Source organism: Anser anser (assembly GCF_964211835.1).
Source record: "Anser anser genome assembly, chromosome: 2".
Lineage (NCBI taxonomy): Eukaryota > Metazoa > Chordata > Aves > Anseriformes > Anatidae > Anser > Anser anser.
In genome coordinates, this window is record NC_139721.1 from 162,750,144 (window position 1) to 162,771,025 (window position 20,882).

Below are 20,882 nucleotides of genomic sequence, written 5' to 3' on the forward strand. Positions count from 1 at the left end.
TGGTCCCAGTCCCAGTGCTGCAACCAGTCTGGCATTCGGTCCCAGTGCTGGGTCCCAGTCCAGATTCTGGTCCCAGCTCTGATCCTCTCTCTAAGCCCTGGTCCTTGCCCATTGCTGGTCCCAGTGCTGGTGCTGGGTCCTAGTCCTGGTCTCCGACCCATTGCTGGTCCCAGTCCCAGCCCCGTTGCCGGTCCCAGTCCCATTACTGGTCCCAGTCCCACTGCTGATCCCGGTGCCAGTCCCCATCCCAGTCCCAGTGCCAGTGCTGGTCCTGGTCCCAGTTCCGGTCCCGTTTCTGGTCCCAGTGTCAGTCCCAGTCCCAATCCCCATCCCAGTCCCGGTACTGGGGACACTGGGAGCTGGGGCAGCATGCTCTACCCGGGGTCATGTGGGGTCATGGGGGGGGGGGCTGCATCTGACTCACACTGGGGACCCCCCCACCAGCCCCACAGTGCAGCCCCCAGACACGGTCCCCAGCCGGGTGGGCTCCACACAGCCAGTCCTGCTCCGGTGCTGGGACTGGTCCCAGTGCTGGTCCTAGTACTGGTACTGGTCCCAGTCCTGCTTCAGCACTGGGACTGGTCCCAGTCCTGCTCCAGCTCTGGTTCTGGTCCCAGTGCTGGTCCTAGTACTGGTACTGGTCCCAGTCCTTCTCCAGTGCTGGTATTGGTCTCGGTGCTGCTCCAGTGCTGATCCCTGTCTGAGTGCCAGTCCCTGTCCCAGTCCCGGTGTCGGTGTCTGGCCCAGGCCCAGGCCCGTTACTGGTCCCTGTCCCATTGCTGGTGCCAGTCCCAATCCCAATCCCTGTCCCAATCCTGGTGTCGGTCCCAGTCCCAGTCCCAGTCCCAGTTCCGGTCCCAGTCCCACTCCCAGTTCCGATCCCAGTCGCAGTTCGGTCCCGGTCCCGGTCCCTTGCCAGTCCCGGTCCCAGTGCCTTTGCTGGTCCCATTCCCGGTGCCGGTCCCAGTCCCAGTCCTGGTCCCCGACCCAGTCCCGTTACTGATCCCAGTCCCAATCCCAGTCCCAGTCCCGGTGCTGGTGTCGGTGCCGGTCCCAGTCCCACTCCCGGTGCCGGTCCCGTTCCCGTTCCCGGTGCCGGTCCCGGCGGGGCCGCGCCGCCCGCCCCTGTCCGAGGTGCTGAAAGCGGCGGCGGGACCTGCCCGGCCCGGCCCGGCCCTGTCCTGGCCCTGCCCTGTCCCGGCCCTGCCCTGTCCCGGCCCGGCCCTGCCCCGGCCCTGCCCTGCCCCGGCCCTGCCCTGCCCCGGCCCTGCCCTGCCCCGGCCCAGCCCTGTCCCGGCCCAGCCCTGCCCCGGCCCTGCCCTGCCCCGGCCCTGCCCGGCCCAGCCCTGTCCCGGCCCGGCCCTGCCCCGGCCCTGCCCTGCCCCGGCCCGGCCCTGCCCGCCCCGCGCGGCCCCGGGCTGGGCTCCCAGCGGGCCGGGCCGGGCCGGGCCGAGCCGATCTGTGCCGAGCCGTGCCACGCCGCACCGAGCCGCGCCGCTCCCGCACTGCCCCGGGTCCCCAGGAGGCTGCGGGCGATCCCGCGGCTGCCCCCCGGGCGGACCCACGCGGGAGGGGCCGGGCCGTGGGCGGGGGGCTGCGGGCTGCGGGCAGGACGAGCCCCGAGCCCCCGCCCCGCCTGCCCCCGGGGCCGCCCCCGGCCCCCGCCCCCGCCCCGCACCGGCACCGGGGCCGCCCGGTCACCGCCCCCCGGTTGGGGGGGGGGGGGCAGCCAGAGGGGTGAGCGCCCGGCGGTGACGGACAGCCCCGCCCCGCCCCGGGGGGGGCGCGGGGGTCGGGGGGGGGGGCGCGGGGTGGGATGGGGGCGGCGGGCGGGGACCCCCGTGCGGCGGGGCCGGGCGGGCGCCCCCGGCATGGGGCTGGGGGGGGTCCCACGCCCCCCCCCGCGGGGCCGGCTGCCCCGCGCTGCCCTCGGGGCTGGGGGGGGCGCCCCCGGCGCTGCCCCCGCGGCGGCACCCCCGGGCCGTGGGGCGCTGCCCCCGAGCGGCGGCCCCGGGGGGGTCCCCGAGGACGTTTCCCACGGGGGCGCTGCGCGGGTCCCGCCCCCCCCAGCCCCCTGCCCGGACCCCCCCGCTCCCCCCGCGCCCTCCCCAGGCGTTGCTTTCCTCCGAAGCGCAGGAAGGAAACCCGCGGGGCGCGGCTTCCCGTCTCTTGCCGCCCCCCCCGAGTCCCGGCACTGCTGCGGAACCCCCGGCCGGACCGACCCGGCCGGCCCCCCCCGGGGCACCCCGCTCTGTCCCCGCTGCTCCCCCCCTCCCGTGGGGCGGGAGCCCCATTCCCGGGACCCCCCGGGACCACCCGCCCCCCCACCCCCCGTCCCCCGGGGTCCTCCCGCCCAGCTCGGAGCGTCCCCGCGGCTACCCGGCGGGACCCCCCCCACTCTCCCCCCCCGCCCTAGGTGCCCCCCCCCCGCCTGCGCCCCCATCCCCGTGAAGGAGCCCCCGTAGGGTGCCCTGCGAGGGGGGGCCGGCAGCGGCCGGCGGCATCAATGGCAGGAACTGGGTGGGGGCCCGGGCCGGGGGGACCGGGGCGCACCTCCGGATGTCCGCCCCGCGCCGGGGGGCCGGGGGGGCGCGGGGCCGTGGGGACCCACGGGGGGCACCGGGACCACCTCCCCCCGCCAGCACCGCGGCGCCCCGGGGGTGCGCCCGACCCCGACCCTTGCCCCGGCCCCGTCCCCGGACGACCCCGCCGGGTCCCGCGTGGGGTCCCGCGGCAGCTCCGGGGGCCGCGTCCGCGCCCCCCCCCGCCCCGGGTGGCCGTGCTCGAGCAGGCGCCGTGCCCACGCGCCCCACGCGCGGGGTCCCGCGGCCCCGCGCCCACGCCCCCGCCGCGTGGCGGCCGCTCCCTGCGCGCGGGCGGGGGGCACGGCTTCCCCCGCGCCTTATCGCCGGAGGAAGCGGCCGCTCCTGGCCCGGCGGCTCAGTGGCGGCGCGATGGGGAACCTGCCGGCCGTGCTGCCCGGCGCTGCCCGCTCCTGCGGCCTCGGCCTCTGCTCGCGGCAGCTCAGCCCCGCGCCCGAGGAGGGTCCCGGCCCCGACAAGGGCAGGTGGGTGCGGAGGGGCGCGGGGGGGGGGCTCGGCGGGACCCCCGCCTCCGTCCCTGTCCGGGACGGTGCTCACGGGCACGGCCCCGGCGGGCCGGTGCCCCGCGGAGCCCTGGCCCCACCGGAGCCGCGGCCCCACGGGAGACGTGGCCCCGGTGGGGTGGGAGCGGCTCGGCGGCGGCAGGACGGGGGGCGCAGCCACGGGAACCCCCCCTGCGCCCCCTGCCCTCGCTGCCCCCTGCGTGGCGGCTGTGTCCCCCCTGCCCCACGGCATGCCCGGGGCTGTCCCGCTGACACCCCCCTGCCCCACGGCAGCCCGTGGGACGTGTGGGAACCCAGGGGACGAGCTGGGGAGGATGGGACGTGGGGATGGGACACAGGGGGATGAGCGGGGGGATGAGCGGGGGGATGAGCGGGGATGGGATGTAAGCCGTGTCGGGACGGGGGGGACACCACAGCCCCCGTGGGGACAGGATGGCGGGTAACCCCTTCGGGTGGCGGGAGCCGGCTCTGACTCACGCCTATTGTTCACACTCGCACGCACGCATGAGGCCGAGGAACGCCCCAAGCCAGCACCAGCCCCTCACCCCACGCCTGTCCCACACCCCACAGGGGTCCGGGGACAGCGCAGCAGCACCAAGGGCAGAGGGGCATGGGAGACGTCCCCCTCTCACCCCAGCACTGCGCCCCACTGCCTGCAGCGCACCCCTGCCGGCCCCTCTCCCGCCTGCCCTGACCGTCCCCGTTCCCTGGGGGCTGGGAGCATCCCCAAGTGTCAGAGCCGTGGGGGTGAGCGTGGGGAGGGGTCCCCAGGTGTGGGGCCGGGCTCAGGGCTGCCTCTCCCCAGCCCGGTGCCCGTGCGCCCCACGGAGCCCACGCGCTTTGCCCGGCTGAAGAACTGGGAGACCGGGAGCATCGCCTACGACACGCTCTGCGCCCAGGCCGAGCAGGTGGGGGCCGGGGTGGGGGCGTGGGGGGTTGGGGGGTGCGGGGCCGGTCCGGTGCCCCCACGGATTCCAGCCTCTGCCGCCCGCCCAGGAGCTGCCGTGCTCGGGGCGGCGCTGCCTGGGCTCCCTGGTGCTGCCCAAGCAGCTGCCGGCCCCCGGCACCGAGGGCGCCCGCAGCGGCCCCGAGCTGCTGGCCCTGGCCCGGGACTTCATCAACCAGTACTACGCGTCCATCCGGCGGTGAGTGTGGCTGGGGGTCTGCCCCACAGCACCCCACAGCCCTGTCTCCGTCCCTGCCCCAGGGCACCCCACAGCCTCGTCCCCATCCCCACCCCACAGCCCCGTCCCCATCCCCACCCCAGAGCCCACCCCACGGCACACAAATCCTCATCCCTGCCCAGGGCACCACAAAGCCCCTTCCCCTCCCCAAAGCCCCCACTTTGGGCTGGGGGCTCCAAGGACGCTGCCTCCCCCTCCCTGCCTGTGCCCCCCTCGCTGCACCCCAGGCAGCCCGAGCCCCCAGGGGCCCCCCCATCTCCGGGCACCCCCGAGCCGGTGCTGGGGTGAGCTGAGCGGGTGCCTGCAGGGACAACTCCCCGGCGCACGCGCAGCGGCTGCGGGACGTGGAGGCGGCCATCGAGGCCACGGGCACCTATCAGCTGCTGGAGCCTGAGCTGATCTTCGGGGCCAAGCAGGCCTGGCGCAATGCTGCCCGCTGCGTCGGCCGCATCCAGTGGAACAAGCTGCAGGTGAGGGCAGGCGCAGCCCCACCGCACGGCCGGGCTGGAGGGGCGCCCCGGGGCCGGGCACGCTGTGGGGCTGGGGATGGAGGAGGCAGCGGCACCCCCTGCCCCACAGGTGTTTGATGCCCGGGACTGTGCCAGCGTGGGGGAGATGTTTGGCTTCCTCTGCACCCACATCCAGTACGCCACCAACCGTGGCAACATACGGTGAGAGAGAGCATGGGGGATGGGGTGGGGATGGGATGGGATGGGATGGGGTGGGGTGGGGATGGGATGGGGATGGGGATGGGATGGGATGGGATGGGATGGGATGGGGATGGGGATGGGGATGGGATGGGGATGGGATGGGATGGGATGGGGTTGGGGATGGGATGGGATGGGATGGGGATGGGGATGGGGATGGGATGGGATGGGATGGGATGGAATGGGGATGGGATGGGGATGGAATGGGGATGGGATGGGGATGGGGTGGGATGGGGTTGGGGATGGGATGGGATGGGATGGAATGGGGATGGGATGGGGATGGGATGGGGATGGGGGTGGGGTGGGGATGGGGTGGGGATGGGATGGGGATGGGATGGGATGGGATGGGATGGGATGGGATGGGGATGGGGATGGGATGGGGATGGGGGTGGGGTGGGGATGGGGTGGGGATGGGATGGGGATGGGATGGGATGGGATGGGATGGGGATGGGATGGGACGGGGATGGGTTGGGATGGGATGGGGATGGGGATGGGATGGGATGGAATGGGGATGGGGTGGGGATGGGGATGGAGTGGGGATGGGGTGGGGTGGGGTGGGGATGGGATGGGATGGGGATGGGATGGGGATGGGATGGGGATGGGGATGGGGATGGGATGGGACGGGGATGGGTTGGGATGGGATGGGGTTGGGGATGGGATGGGATGGGATGGGGATGGGGATGGGATGGGGATGGGATGGGGATGGGGATGGGGATGGGGATGGGGATGGGGATAGGTTGGGATGGGATGGGGATGGGGATGGGGATGGGATGGGATGGGATGGGATGGGATGGGACAGGGACAGGGACAGCGATGAGGACATGGGGGGGCAATCAGTAACCTCCCCCGCCCTCGCTCTGCAGGTCAGCCATCACCATCTTCCCCCAGCGGGTGCCGGGCCGGGGCGACTTCCGCATCTGGAACTCGCAGCTGATCCGCTACGCCGGGTACCGCCAGCCCGACGGCTCCGTGCTGGGTGACCCGGCCAACGTGGACATCACCGAGGTGGGGGCCCCGCGGTCACCATGCCGCCCCGGCACTGGGCGAGGGTACCGCAGCCCCCCCCCTCTGATGCCACCTGTGCCCCCAGCTCTGCGTGCACTACGGCTGGAGCCCGGGCAACGGCCGCTTTGACGTCCTGCCCCTGCTGCTGCAGGGCCCCGACGAGGCCCCCGAGCTCTTCCCCCTGCCGCCGGAGCTGGTCCTCGAGGTGCCCCTCACGCATCCTACGTGAGTGGGTCCGGGACCCCCGTGTCCGTGCCCATGGATCGGGGGCTGCCCCAGCGCATGGGCACGGCCACAGGGATGGGGACGGGGGTGGGGGCTCCACGTGCTCATCCCAGCGCAGCCCTGGAGCAGGGGACAGGAGTGGGGACGGGAGGCAGGGGTGGAGGTGGGGGGTCTGCGATAGGGATCTGGGGCCGGTGCGGGGCCCTGGGCTGCATCCCCTTCCCCACACAGGCTGGAGTGGTTCGGGGAGCTGGGGCTGCGCTGGTACGCGCTGCCCGCCGTCTCCAACATGCTGCTGGAGATCGGGGGGCTGGAGTTCCCGGCAGCCCCCTTCAACGGCTGGTACATGAGCAGCGAGATCGGCACCAGGAACCTGTGCGACAGCCACCGCTACAACCTGCTGCAGGTGAGCGCCGCAGCGCCGCAGGGGAGGATGGAGCTGGGGGCTGGGGGGCCCTGCTGAGCCTGCACCCCCCCGACAGGAGGTGGCCCTGCGCATGGGGCTGGACACGCGCAAGACCTCGTCCCTCTGGAAGGACAAAGCCGCCGTGGAGGTGAACATCGCCGTGCTGCACAGCTACCAGGTGGGCTGGCGCGGCCGGGGGCACCACGGCCTCGGGGGGCTGGCCTTGGGGGGCAGCAAGGAGGACACCCCTGGGGCACGGCATGTGGGGGGGGGATTGGCCGCTGCCCGCGCCCCTGTTCCCGCAGGTCGCCAAAGTGACGATCGTGGACCACCACGCGGCCACCGAGTCCTTCGTGAAGCACATGGAGAACGAGCTGCGGACGCGGGGCGGGTGCCCGGCAGACTGGGTCTGGATCGTGCCCCCCATCTCGGGCAGCCTCACCCCCGTCTTCCACCAGGAGATGGTCAACTACCAGCTCTGCCCCACCTTCCGCTACCAGGTGTGCCCGGCCCCTTCCGCTTCCCCTTCCCCTCCCTCTTCCCCTTTCCCTCCCCCTCCCCCTTCCCCTTCCCCTTCCCCTTTCCCCCTTCTCTTCCCCTTCCCCTTCCCCCTCCTCCTCCCGTTCCCCCTCCTCCTCCCGTTCCCCATCCCCATCCCATCCCATCCCACTCCACCCCATCCCCTCCCCACCCCACCGGTCCTGCCCCACTCCTGACCCCCCTGCCCGCCCGCAGCCCGACGCCTGGAAGGTCTACGTCTCCAAAGGCACCACCGTCACCAGGAGGAAGACCTTCAAGGAGGTGGCCAAGTAGGTGGCAGCCCCAGGAGGGCGCTGGGGCCGCGGCAGGGCTGGTGCTGAGCTACTCGCCCCCACAGTGCGGTGAAGATCTCGGCCAAGCTGATGGGGCACGTGATGGCGCGGCGCGTGAAGGCCACCATCCTGTACGCCACCGAGACCGGCAAGTCGCGCACCTACGCCTGGAGCCTCTGCCAGCTCTTCCGCCGCGCCTTCGACCCCAAGGTGGGCAGAGGGGCCGGGGGGGGCACAAGGTGGCCTGGCCACCAGACCCCATCCTGCCCGCCACCCCACAGGTGCTGTGCATGGACGAGTATGACATTGTGTCCCTGGAGCACGAGACCCTGGTGCTGGTGGTGACCAGCACCTTCGGCAACGGGGACCCGCCGGAGTGCGGGGAGGTGAGGGGCGGCGTGGGGCAGGGAGGGGGACGGGGACGGGATGGGGAGGTGTGGGGATGGGATGGGATGGGATGGGATGGGGATGGGGATGGGGAAGGGACGGGGATGGGACAGGGATGGAGTGGGGATGGGGATGGGACAGGGATGGGACAGGGATGGGGCAGTGACGTGCACCTCCCCACAGAGCTTCTCCAAGGCACTGATGGAGATGTCCTCGCCCTACACCAGCGCCTCGCAGGCTGAGCCACCCAAGTGAGCGTGGGGGCCACGGTTGTCCCGGTCCCCCCTGCTATGGGGCCAGCTCCCCCTGCCTGCCGCGGGCCCTGGGAGCCCCCAGACCTACTCACACCACCCCCCACAGGAGCTACAAGCTGCGGTTCAACAGCGTCTCGCAGTCGGACCAGCTCGTGGCCTCCTGGAAGAGGAAGCGGCGGCAGTTGAGCAACACGGACAGTGCGGGCACGCTGGGGGCCCTGCGGTATGGGAACGGGACGGGGATGGGTGGGATGGGATGGGTTGGGATGGGGATGGGATGGGATGGGATGGGATGGGATGGGATGGGGATGGGATGGGTTGGGGATGGGATGGGGATGGGATGGGATGGGGATGGGGATGGGATGGGATGGGATGGGATGGGATGGGATGGGATGGGATGGGATGGGATGGGGATGGGATGGGGACTGGGTGGGATTGGGATTGGGTGGGATGAGGATGAGTTGGGATAGGGATGGGGTGGCTACCTCTGCCCCCTCTGGAGCAGGGAAGCAGCCATGCTACCTGGAGCAGGGAAGTAGCCAGCTACTGCCAAGGCCCCCATGGCAGAGTGGGGCTGGGGCTGGGGGCACCCTGCTCAGTGCACCCCCATACCACCAGGTTCTCCGTCTTTGGGCTGGGGTCCCGGGCGTACCCCCATTTCTGCGCCTTCGCGCACGCGGTGGACACGCGGCTGGAGGAGCTGGGCGGGGAGCGCATCCTGCCCATGGGCGAGGGGGACGAGCTCTGCGCGCAGGAGGAGTCCTTCCGCACCTGGGCCAAGCTCGTCTTCCAGGTCAGCGGGGTGGCTACGGGGCAGGGACCCCCGGGGCCGGGCCTGGCACCCACTGCTGGCCCTGCCACCCCCAGGCCGCCTGCGAGACCTTCTGCGTGGGGGACGGGGCGGAGGCGGCGGCCGAGGAGGTCTTCGCCCCCCAGCAGGGCTGGAAGCGCCAGAAGCACCGGCTGGCCGTGCAGCCCGAGGCCGCTGACATCCTCACCGGTACCGTGCACCCCTTGGTGTCCTGGCACGGGCCCGCCCCCACCAGCCCCCTGCGGGACCCTCCCCCCAATCTGGGACACCCCCACCATGGCCAAGCTCCCCAGTCCCAGAGCTCCAGAGTCCCAGCCGGACTCCCCATGGCCAACACGGGACCCCCACCACAAGCAGCACCCCAGCCTGGGACCCCCCACCAGCACCCCAGCCCCTGCAGCCCCCCTCAAGCCCCCAACCCCAATGGCCCCCAGCCAGCCCCCCAGGCGCTGCTGCAGCCCCCACCCCCACCATCACTCCAGGTCCTGGGACCCCTCCCCCAGCTCCTCTGACCCCCATCCGTCCCCCCGAGCCCCCCAGCGCCACTGACACCCCTGCCCCACAGGGCTGGCCCACGTGCACAAGCGCAAGGTGTTCCCGTGCACAGTGCTATCGGTGGAGAACCTGCAGAGCGAGGCGTCCAGGTGAGCCCCGTGCCCCCAAGCCCCCACGCCCCCCCATCCCCGGCAGGGACCCCTGCCCACACCGTGCCCTGGCCGCCCCCGCAGCCGCGCCACCATGCTGGTGCGCCTGGACGCCGCGGGCCAGCCCGAGCTGCAGTACCTGCCCGGGGACCACCTCGGCGTCTTCCCCGCCAACCGCCCCGAGCTGGTGCAGGAGCTGCTGGAGCGCGTGGAGGACCCGCTGCCCGCCGACGAGCCCGTCCTGGTGGAGGTCCTGGAGAAGGACAGCAGCGGTAGGGCCCTCGGGGCCGGTCCCCAGAGACCCTGCGTGGGGGCTGCACCCAGAGCGGGACCCCCACCAGGACTGCCTGGGAACGGGGTGGCTCTTGATGTCCGACCGTGCCACGCTCCTCCCTGGGGAGAGCACCCCTCCTTCCCCACCCCTTCCTTCCCCATCCCCATCCCCATCCCATCCCCATCCCCATCCCATCCCAATCCCCATCCCAATCCCCATCCCTATCCCCATCCTCATCCCCTTCCCCATCCTCATCCCCTTTCACATCCCCTTCCCCATCCCCTTTCTTCCTCTTCCCCTTCCTCATCCGCTTTCCACATCCCCTTCCTCTCCCCTATCCCCTTCCCTATCCCCTTCCCCATGCCCCTTCCCCTCCCCTCTCTTACCCATCCCTGTCCCTGTCCCTGTCCCCCCCCTCCATCCCCGCGCCCACCCCCCGGTGTCCTGCAGGCAGGTTCCCCGGCCACAAGTCGAGCTGGGTGCCGCAGAGTCGCCTGCCCCCCTGCACCCTGCACCAGGCGCTCACCTTCTTCCTGGACATCACGGCCCCGCCGAGCCCCCAGTTCCTGCAGCTCCTGGCCACGCTGGCGCAGGAGCCAGCCGACCGTGAGCGCCTGCAGCAGCTCAGCCAGGTCGGGGCCGGGGGACACGTGGGGAGAAGGGGCTGGCGACGGGGGTGGGGGTGGGTGCTGGGCTGCTGGGATCCTGATGGGCTGGGATACTGGGACAGGCAGCTCCGGCCCAGCTGGGACACTGGGTGCGGTGGTCCCTCTGGCTGGGGTGCTGGGATGCTGGATACGGGGATATCGGGATACTGGATACTGGGATATTGGGATATTGGGATGCTGAGATAGTGGGGTGCTGGATACTGGAACCCCAAGATACTGACATGCTGGATATTGGGATGCTGAGATACTGGGATGCTGAATACTGGGGTGCTGAGTACTGGGGTGCTGAGTACTGGGATCCTAGGATATTGGGATGCTGAGATACTGGGATGCTGGATACGGGGATGCTGGATAGTGGGATCCCGGGATACTGGGCTGCTGGGGTGCCAGGCTGCAGGGCCACGGGCCCCTGCTGGCAGGGGTCCCTGCCGGCAGCGGTGCCGGGCGCTGCGCGTGGCCCAGCGGTGCGTGCTGCAGGACGCCCGGCTGTACGAGGACTGGAAGTGGTTCCGGTGCCCCACGCTGCTGGAGGTGCTGGAGGAGTTCCCCTCGGTGGGGCTGCCGGCCCCCCTGCTGCTCACCCAGCTGCCGCTGCTGCAGCCGCGCTACTACTCCATCAGCTCCGCGCCGGGCCCCTGCCCCGGCCAGATCCACCTCACCGTGGCCGTCGTCACCTACCACAGCGAGAGTGAGCGGGGACGGGGGCGGGGGGTGGGGGGGACAGGGGCTTGGTGCTGGTGCCCCCCTGCCCTGCGGCTGCTGCATGGCCCCGGAGCACCGCCAGTCCCCGGGGAACCTCCTCATCCCTGGGGTGCCTTGGGGTCCCCAGGGCACCGCCACTCCCCGGGTACCTCGGGGTCCCCCAAGGAATTTCCACGCCCCTAGGGCACCTCCAGTCCCCGGGGAACCCCCAAATCCCTGGGTTACCTCGGGGTCCCCAGGGCACTGCCAGTCCCTGGGGAACCTCTTCATCCCTGGGGTACCTCGGGGTTCTCAGGGCACCACTAGTCTCTGGGAAACCTTGGGGTCCCCCAAGGAATTTCCACCCCCTCAGGGCACCGCCAGTCCCCGGGGAACTCCCACACCCCAGGGGCACCTCCGGGTCCCCAGGGCACTGCCAGTCCCCGAGTACCTTGGGGTCCCACCCTGCCCAGCCCCACCACGCAGCCCCAGGGGTCCCACCAGCCGCCACCCCCCCCTGCAGCACCCCGTGTCCCACAGCACTGCGGGCCCCGTCCCCTAGCCCCGCTGTGGGGCTGGGGTCCGTGTGCCGCAGCCGTGCCTGTTGCCCACAGACGGCCAGGGCCCGCTGCACCACGGCGTCTGCTCCACGTGGCTGGCGCGGCTGCAGCCCGGGGACACCGTGCCTGCCTTCATCCGGGGGTGAGGGACCGCTGCGCCGCGCCCCCAGACCCAAAACGCATTTCCCTGCGTGCCTCGGTGCTATAGCCCCCAAACTACATTTCCCAGCATGCTCTGGCGCGATAGCCCCCAAACTACATTTCCCAGCATGCCTCGGAGTTATAGCCCCAAAACTACATTTCCAGGCATGCCTCGGGCTCCAGCCCCCCCCAAACTACATTTCCCAGCATGCCTTGGTGCCTCAGCGCCCCCCCCCCCCCCCCCATTCCCCAGTTTGTCTTGGCGCTCCCAAAACTACACCTCCCAGCATGCCTTGGTGCTCCACTCCTCCTCAACTACCTTCCCCAGCATTCCTGGGTGCCCCCCCCCCCTCCCCCCCCCTCCCCCCCCCTCCAAAACCACATTCCCCTGCCCCCGCCCAGCCCAAGCCCGGTGTCCCAGCACGCCCCTGAGCCCCCGCCTCAGCCCAAACCCGCGGCTCCCCGCCCGCGGCCGCCCCTCGCCCTCCCTCAGCGCCTTCCACCCCGTCCCCTCCCCGGACTCCAACCCCCAGCATGCCCCGCGCCCTCCCCCGGGCTGACCCCGCCCCCGCCGGGCTGACCCCGCCCCCTCCCTGCTGACCCCGCCCCCTCCGCCCGGCCCCGCCCCCTCCGGGCTGACCCCGCCCCCTCCGGGCTGACCCCGCCCCTCCCTGCTGGCCCCGCCCCCTCCCTGCTGACCCCGCCCCCTCCGGGATGACCCCGCCCCCTCCCCGCTGACCCCGCCCCCTCCGCCCGGCCCCGCCCCGCAGCGCCCCCTCGTTCCGGCTGCCGCCCGCCGCCGAGGCTCCGTGCATCCTGGTGGGACCCGGCACCGGCGTGGCGCCCTTCCGCAGCTTCTGGCAGCACCGGCTGCACGAGCTGCAGGGCGGAGGTGCGGCGCCGGGACACTGCGGGGGGCAGGGGGGCGTCGGGGGGGGGATACCGGGGCACCGGGACGTGGGGACACCGGGACATTGGGCGGGGGGACACCATGCATGGGAACACTGTGCGGGGGCAAGGGGACATGGGGACACCATGGGGGGCAAGGGGACATCGGGCGGAGGGACATGGCGACACCACGCGCAGGGATACCGGGGCACTGGGACGTGGGGACACCATGCATGGGGACACTGGGGACAGCGGGTTGCAGGGACGCCATTCTTGGGGACATGGGGACAGTGTGCGTGGGGACATGGGACACCGGAACACCACGCACAGGGACACAGGGACGCTGTGCATGGGGACACCCCGTGCAGGGACATGGGGACATCGTTCGTGGGGACATGGGACATGGGGACACCACGCATGGGGCCACACAAGCGCTGTGCACGTGGATATGGGACACGGGGACACGGTGCGTGGGGACATGGGGCACAGGGCTGCGGGGACGTGGGCACACGGGGACAGGGAAAAGGGGCGGGGGGCCGGGGAGGCGTGGACACGGGGCTGTGGTGGCGCTGGGGGGCAGGCCGGGGGGCGCGGGGCTCGGGGCGGGTGCTGCAGCCGCTGCCCCCCGCAGGCGGCCCCCTGGGCAGCATGGTGCTGGTGTTCGGGTGCCGCTCGTCCGCGCTGGACCACATCTACCGGCAGGAGATGGAGGAGGCGCGGGAGCGGGGGGCCCTCAGCCAGGTCCTCACCGCCTTCTCCCGTGAGCCCGACACCCCCAAGGTGGGACAGGGACGGGGACCGGGGACGGGGAGGGGAGGGAGGTGGGGGCCAGGGCGAGATAGGGGCAGGAACGGGATGGGGACAGGGACAGGGCTGGGGGCGCGCAGAGGGAGGGAGGCAGGGCTGGCGTGGGGACACAGGGGGGACAGGGACACAGGGACGGGGCGGGGACAGGGACGTGATGGGGACAGGACGGGGACGGGGGCCACGTGCGGGTCTCAGCGCAGCCCCCGCGCCCCCAGGCCTACGTGCAGGACGTGCTGCGGACGCAGCTGGCGGAGGAGGTGCACCGGGTGCTGTGCCAGTGCGCGGGGCACATGTACGTGTGCGGGGACGTGACGATGGCCACCGAGGTGCTGCAGACGGTGCAGCACATCCTGGTGCAGCAGGCCGGCATGACGCTGGGGCAGGCGGGGGACTTCATCAGCGAGCTGCGGGTAAGGGACGGGGGGGCGCGGGGACAGGGAGGGCCTGGGGAGGGTGCCCGGAGCCGCTGTCCTCACCGCCCCCTCCCCGCAGGACAAGAACCGGTACCACGAGGACATCTTCGGCCTCACCTTCCGCACGCAGGAGGTGGCCTTCCGCATCCGCAGCCAGTCCTTCTCCATGCAGGAGCGCCGGCCGCCGCGCCCGGCCCCCTGAGCGCGCCGGGGACCCCCCCCGTGCCCCCGCGCTGCTGCCCCCCCGCTGCAGGCAGCGCCCGCCCCTGGTAAAGGTTTAGTTTTGATAACCCCGTACGGCGTCCTGCGTCCCGGGGGGCTCCGGGGGCGGCAGGGGGGGACCATGTGCGGGTTGGGGTCCGGGCAGCGCCTCGGCGGCCCCTGCACCCTGCAGGCAGGGTTGGGGCTGAGGGGGTGAGGGGGCAGCGGGTGAGCAGCACCAGCAGCTCCCGGCGCACCCCGGCGTCGTGTCACAAAACACCACGGAACCACGGCGTCGCCCCAGTGCCACCCCCCCCCACCCCCCTGCCCCGGTCCCCACGCGGAGCCGGCAGCACCCCGGCGGGGCAGCGCACGCAGCGCTCTCCAGCACAACCAGTCTGTAAACCTTTATTTGCCCCTGGGGCTCCCGGGGCCGAGGGGGGTCCTGCGTCACCCCAGGCTTGGCCACAGCAGTGGGGGGGCCCCGGCACGGGTGGGCAGCAGGGACGGCAGCAGCCCCGGGCGCGCCGTGCCCCCCATATAAATATAGCACCTGGTGGGGCCGGCTGCCCCCGGCAGCGCCCCGGCCCCACGCCGCAGGCCGGGCAGCGGCACGGAGACGCAGCCAAGCGGGGGTCCCCACGGTCGGGCCCCCGGCTGCAGCAGGCGGCGTCGAGCGGCCCCACGGCGCCCGGGCCCCGGCCGCCCCCTCCAGCAGCTCCCCCGGGCCTGGGGGTGCCGGGCGCTGTTGGTGCACCCAGGAACCTGCGGGGAAAGGGGGCCGTCAGGGGCACCCTGCAGCACGTGCACGCTGTAGGTCCCGGCCCTGGGGGGTGCCAAGCCTCCCCTCTGCACTCACCGGAGCAATGGACAGCTAGCCCGTCGTCTGCTCCTCTTCCTCCTCCTCCTCCTCCTCGTCTTCCTCAGCCCAGCCTCCCAGCGGCATCTCCCGGAGCTGAGCCTGCGAGGCGCGGGCAGCCGAGCCTGGCACAGAGCAGGGTCAGGGCATGCTGTGCCCCACAGCCCCCCGCTGTGGGGTCGGGGGAGCCCCCCAGTCACCCCCAGCTCAGCCCCACAGGCACTGGGGCCAGCACGCATCCGGCACCCCGCGGCACTCACCTGCGGTCACGGAGGGCTGCTTGGGAGCCCCTGCAGCCACCCACAGCCCCACGGCCAGGGGCGCAGGGCCCTGCTGCTGCTGCTGGTGGAGCTGGGGGGGGAGAGGCAGTCACCGCTCGCTGCCCCCCCAGCGGGGGCACACAGCGCGGGGCGGCTGGGCTGGCCTTCCAGGGCTGGGGGCCTTGCGGCACAGGGCGGCAGGAGGGGGCTCGCGGTGACACCCAGCCAGGCGCAGGGTGGGGGGCTGCGGCTCAGGGATGGGGACGGGGGAGGCACTGCGGGTGGCAGGGGCACGGCCGCGGGGACACCACGGGGTGGGGGCCGGGACCTCACCTCGTGCATGTAGATGGCGTGCAGGCTCATCTCGGCAGAGGCCACCTCGGCGAGCACGGCGGAACGGCTCAGGCTGAGCAGGCGCGACTCACTCAGCAGCAAGCTGCAGGCAGAGCACAAGCACGGGGCTGGCATGGGGTGAGGGCACCCCCCCCACCCCCCCAGCACGAGCCCCCCTGCCCCACTCCCACCCCGCGCCCCCGGCAGGGCTCCGAGCCCGGGACGCGCGGCGGCAGCACCTCTCCTCCGGGAGCAGGCGGTCGCTGTGGCAGCCGGGGCTGTCGGCGGAGGGGACGCGCGCCCGCCCGGGCAACGGGGACGAGAGGGACGCCAGGACGCTGGCGGCGGCGCTGGCCGTGCTGCAGGGCTGGACGAAGCGCCGGTCCCGGGACACCAGTCCGCTGGCGGAGAGGATGGGGCGGGCCAGCACGCTGGCCAGCAAGCCGTCCGGCTGCGGAGACACTGCGCTCACAGCCGCCCATGCCGTGCCGAGCCGAATCCCTGCCGCGCCGCCCCTCCAGCTCCCCCCGCCCGGGGGGCACGGGTGGCCCCGGCACACCGCAGTCCCCACGGGAGTACCCGCGCCCCACTCACCGCCGTGGCCGAGTCGTCGGAGAGCAGCGAGGTGCCCAGGGGCCCCTCGGCCAGGATGCGCTGGGCGGGCGGCGCGGCGGCCGCGTCCTGCTGCACCTTCTCCTTCAGATGGCTGAGGAAGAGCTCGCTCTGTGGGGGCGGCTGCCAGCGCGGGTTAGTGATGGCGAAGTGCATCAGCGACAGCTCCGTCTTCCCGTTCTCGGCTTGCTGGTACACCGAGGCCTCCGTCTGCCCCGCCGACAGCCACTGCGGGGGAGCGGGGTGAGCGGGGGCACTGGGGCGGCAGCGCTCGGCCCCAGCCCCCCGGCCCCGGCCCCCTCACCTGGGGGTTGCCGTGATTGCGGATGTCGAGCTGGGCGAAGGAGCAGATGTCGCCCACCCCCACCACCTCCACCGTGAAGTTGCGGAAGAAGTCGATGATGTCCAGGGCGCGGGCGGGCAGGGCGAAGATGAGGATGAGGGGGGTGAGGATGGGGCTGAGCAGCTCCTCCAGGATGAATACCTGTGGGTGGGCAGGGGGCGTGTCAGGGGGCAGGAAGGGCCCCCCCTTGCCGCGGCCGCCGGCCCGCGCTCACCGCCTTGTACTGGAAGAGCTGCGCCATCTCGTTGCGTGTCTCCGACTTGCTGGCGTTGCCCTGCCAGTGGTCGGGCATGTAGTGGATGTGCGCCAGGACGCGCTGCAGCAGCTGCTCCGGGCACCACACCATGTGCTCGTCGGGGATGAAGGACCTGCGGGGCAGGGGCGGGCGTCGGACCCCTGCCACGGCAGCCCTGGTGCCTGCGGGTGGCACGGCACGGCACACCCACCTGGCCAGCGTGACCACGAGCCCCAGCAGGGTGATGGCGGTGAGGATGTGCTGCACGGTCAGCACGTCCTCGTCGTAGACGGTCAGGACGATGAGCACGGCCAGGATGGAGCCGGCGAAGAAGCCGACGTTCTTGGCCAGCACGGTGAGCAGCGGGCTGGTGAAGGAGTTCATGTACTTGGTGGCCGGCTTGTAGCCGCGGCTCAGGCGCGCCTGCAGCTCGTGGTTGAGCTCGTTGAAGTGGCGCAGGTAGTGGCGGCCGTAGAGCGACCAGCGCCGCGCGCCCAGGCTGCCCGGCTCCCGCTTGATGACCTCGGTGTAGCTGAAGAAGGCGTAGAGCACCTGCCACACCAGCACGAAGGGGCACAGCAGCAGGTTGGCCAGCCCCAGCAGCACCATGGTGCGCGCCAGGCGCTGCGCCAGCTCCAGCCGCGAGCCCGCCCGCTTGTACTGCGGCTGCAGGTTCCACTTGTTCTGGAAGAGCGAGCCGGGGCCCCAGAAGAGGAGCAGCTCCAGGTTGTACTTGAGGCCCTGCGTCAGGAAGACGACGTGGCCCAGCAGGGGCAGGCGGAAGCGGACGGGCAGCAGCGACTTGTTGACCATGGCCACGGTGTAGTTCTTGAAGCGCAGGATGCGGTGGTAGATGTCCAGCTCCGTCAGCTCCTTCTTGTGCACGCACATCTGCTGCTCGCGCTGCAGCGAGATCAGCCGCGCCTGCACCTCCTGCCAGCTGTAGTTGCACAGCCCGTCCTGCGCCGAGGAGAGGCGGGTCGCCGCGGGCACGCCGGCACCACCGCGGCACGGGCGGCCCCCGTGCGCCCGCCCCAGCGGCGCCCCGTCCGGCCCCGCTCACCGAGGGGATGTTCAGGGCCTTGATGTAGAAGGCGCGGATCTCCCAGTAGCTCAGCAGGCTGCACAGCACCTTCACCAGGCGGTACAGCCAGAACACCGCGGCCATCACCAGCAGGAAGATGACCCAGCCGTTGGCGCGGATCCTGGGCGGGCGGGATGGGCACACGTGGCTCGGGGGGGGCCCCACCGCATCGCCGTGCCCCCCCGTGCCCCCGCTCCTCACCTCTGGGCGCACTGCGGCGCGGGCAGGATAGCGTCAGGCAGCGTCACCTTGCTGCGCTCCGGGGCCGGCACCTGGCTGTGGTTGAGCGGGCGGTTGGCGAAGAGGACGTCGTACTCCACGCAGCACAGCAGGAAGGTGCTGAAGGTGACGACGAACAGGAACTGCCTGGGGGGGGCACGGGGCTCAGCGGGGGGGGGGGGAGGCACAGCCCCAGCCCCTGCCCCGCAGCGGCACTTACACCAGCTCAAAGAGGTCGGAGAGCATCATGCAGGCGAAGCCGTTCTTCTGGTGGAAGTGGTAGATGTTGGGCGCGCGTTAAGGAACGTGCCCACGGTGCTGCCCCCCCCGCACCTCCCCACCCCCCCGCAGGCAGGCACGTGGCCCGGCAAGGATATCTTGGTGAAGAAATTATCCAGGTTCTTGATGTGGTGCCAGGAGTCTGGCGGGAGAGAAAAACACCGGGGGGGGCTCAGCCGAGGCCACGTCTCCGGCCGCCCCCCCGGGCCAACGGGGGGTGCCCCCACCTTGCAGCCCCTCGGTGACGTGCACCAGCAGCTCCTCCTCGCCGGGGGGGGAGTCCTCCTCGTAGTCCTCCAGCCGGTGGTACTCGGCCTGCGCCGCCATCGCTGCCTCCGGCCGTGCCGCCTGCGTGGGGCGGGATGGGACGGGACGCGTGCGCTGGCACCGGAGAGCCCCTGGCACGGGACCCCCGGCAGCGGGGCGGGGATGGGGCCCCCACCCAGCCCAGCCCCAGAGGGGTGCCGTGCCGTGCCGCACCGAGCCAGGCTGAGCTGTCTGCCCCGGGGCCGGGCACAGGAAATGCCGGGGAGGCCACAGAGCGCCGCCCGCGTGCCCCGAATTCGGGTGGCCTGAGCTGGCCCCGCACCGCAGCCGCAGGCACAGCCCCGGGCAGGGCCAGGCCGTCGGTCCCGTCCCACCGGCTGGACCACCGCCGGCACCCGGACCTGCTCCGTGCGGTGCCAGCGGGGGCTCAGCTGCACCCAGCATGAGGTGGCCCCGGCCCCATGGCAGCGAGCACCCCACAGCCCGCAGGGGTGGCCCGGACCAGGGCCCAGCACCGTGCCCTGCGGTCAGTTGGTGCCCGGGAGGGGGCAGACCCCTTGGGGAAAGATGGGACCCCTGTAACCCCCCCCAGTGGGATAGGACCCCAGAACCCTTGGGGAAGGATGGGGCCCCTGTAACCACCCCAAGTAGGATGGGACCCCACATAACCTAAGGCAGGATGGGACCCCCAGACCCCTTGGAGAAGGATGGGACTCCTAGAACCTGGGGCAGGATGGGATCCCCCATAACCCTCCGTGATAGGATGGGACCCCAGACCCCTTAGGGAAGGATGGGACACCCATAAACGCCCAGGCAGGATGGGGCCCCCCCATAACCCTCCCTGATAGGATGGGACCCCAGACCCCTTAGGGAAGGATAGGGACCCCATAAACGCCCAGGCAGGGTGAGACCCTCAGGACCCTCGTGGACAGGATGGGCCCTCTGACCCCTTGGGGTAGGATGGGATGGCCATAACCTAGGGCGGGAGGGGGCCCCCATAACCCTCCCAGATAGGACGGGACCCCCATAAACGCCCAGGCAGGATGGAACCCCAACCCTTGGGGCAGGATGGGACCCCCGCGCTCCCGAAGCAAGACAGGCCCCCGTTCCCTTGGGACCCCCACCCCCCGGGGTGGGACAGGACGGGACGGGACGGGACGTGCCCCCTCCCCGGGCGGGACGCCCCCCCCGCCCCGTACCGCCGCTCGGCTCCCGCTGCTGCTCGCCCGCCGCCGGTCCCGCGCGTGGGGCCGAGCCCGGCCCGGCCGCAGGTGAAGCCGCGCGGCCCCGCCCCGCCCGGGGCTGACTCACGGGGCCGGGGCCGTGATTCAGCACCGGGGGCACGGCGGGGCCCGGGCCGGCCGGGACGCGCTGTCCCCGCGCTGCCCCCCGGGATCGGGTGTCCCCGCGCGCCGCCCGCTCGTGACACCGCCCCCCGCGCCCCCCCCCGCCCCTGCCGGCCAAAAATAGCCGGGGGCCCGAAAATAGCCGGGGGCAGCGTAAACACCGGCGGGGGGGCTGGGGGTGCACGGCCAGGCGCGGGACCCCGGCGCCCGGGGAGTCCCCCCCCGAACCGCCCCCGTCCACGCGTGTTCCCGCGGGACACGCGGGAGCCCCGGGACGCGCGCCCCTGCGGGACTCGCTGTCCCCGCGGGCCCCCCGGTGCCCCCGGCACCCCCCCGCCCCGCCGCGACCGCCCGGGGACACGCGCGCCCTCCGCGGGCACGGCCCCGCCGCGGGGATCGCGGCCCCGCCACGGCCCCCGGGACACGCGTGGGGACCCCCGAGCGGGGTGGGCTCGGGCACCGGGCCCGGGCGGCGGGGCCGAGGCGGAGGCAGCGCACGGGCCCCGTCCCCGCGTCCCCGTGTCGCGATGTCCCCGTGTCGCGGTGCCCCCGTGTCGCCGTGTCCCCGTCCCCGGGCTCACCTGGGGGCTCCGCCGTCCCCGCCGCTGGGCGCTCACACGGCCCCGCGCCCCCCCGGGGACCGGGCCTGCGCCCCCCCGCCGGGCATGGCCGCACCGCCACCGGCACCGGCACGGGGGGGGCGCCCCGGGGGCTCGGCGGGGCCGCGGAGCGGGGCCCGGGAGGGGGTCGGGGTCGGGGTCCGGACGCGGGGCGCGGAGCGGGGCCCGGTCTCGGTCCCGGTCCCGGTGGCGGAGCCGGGGGGGGGTCCCGGCGCGGTGCCGCGGGCTGGGGGCTCCGGTTCGGCCCCGCA

General features: G+C 72.9%; 2 protein-coding genes across 4 annotated transcripts; one reads left to right on the top strand and one right to left on the bottom strand.

Moving 5' to 3' along the window:
• The first annotated feature begins 2,432 nt into the window (after positions 1–2,432).
• Positions 2,433–14,263, top strand: NOS3 (nitric oxide synthase 3). Its single transcript, XM_083825518.1, has 26 exons — positions 2,433–3,067; positions 3,912–4,014; positions 4,103–4,251; positions 4,598–4,760; positions 4,870–4,961; positions 5,861–6,002; positions 6,088–6,227; positions 6,459–6,633; positions 6,710–6,811; positions 6,939–7,133; positions 7,369–7,442; positions 7,511–7,655; positions 7,727–7,831; positions 8,016–8,083; positions 8,193–8,309; positions 8,705–8,879; positions 8,954–9,086; positions 9,463–9,541; positions 9,626–9,813; positions 10,266–10,447; positions 10,961–11,171; positions 11,779–11,866; positions 12,636–12,757; positions 13,385–13,533; positions 13,776–13,970; positions 14,053–14,263. Exons 1-26 carry the CDS (start codon positions 2,955–2,957, stop codon positions 14,173–14,175), a joined length of 3,528 nt encoding a protein of 1,175 aa, XP_083681644.1. The 5' UTR covers positions 2,433–2,954; the 3' UTR covers positions 14,176–14,263.
• Positions 14,264–14,565: 302 nt separating this feature from the next.
• ATG9B (autophagy related 9B) lies at positions 14,566–20,832 on the bottom strand. 3 transcript variants are annotated; one of them, XM_083825521.1, is made up of 15 exons: positions 20,593–20,832; positions 18,626–18,746; positions 18,495–18,540; positions 18,340–18,402; positions 18,102–18,266; positions 17,880–18,021; positions 17,028–17,719; positions 16,796–16,949; positions 16,543–16,722; positions 16,221–16,466; positions 15,866–16,077; positions 15,627–15,729; positions 15,294–15,384; positions 15,034–15,158; positions 14,566–14,939 (listed from the first exon to the last, which is right to left on the bottom strand). In XM_083825521.1, the coding sequence occupies exons 2-14, from the start codon at positions 18,723–18,725 to the stop codon at positions 15,049–15,051; spliced, it is 2,304 nt and encodes a 767-aa protein (XP_083681647.1). In that variant the 5' UTR covers positions 18,726–18,746; positions 20,593–20,832; the 3' UTR covers positions 14,566–14,939; positions 15,034–15,048. The 3 variants fall into 3 exon arrangements, with proteins under 3 accessions (XP_083681647.1, XP_083681645.1, XP_083681646.1); XM_083825519.1 differs by having other exon boundaries at positions 17,028–17,776; XM_083825520.1 differs by lacking the exon at positions 20,593–20,832 and adding an exon at positions 19,865–20,067 and having other exon boundaries at positions 17,028–17,776.
• Positions 20,833–20,882: the final 50 nt, after the last annotated feature.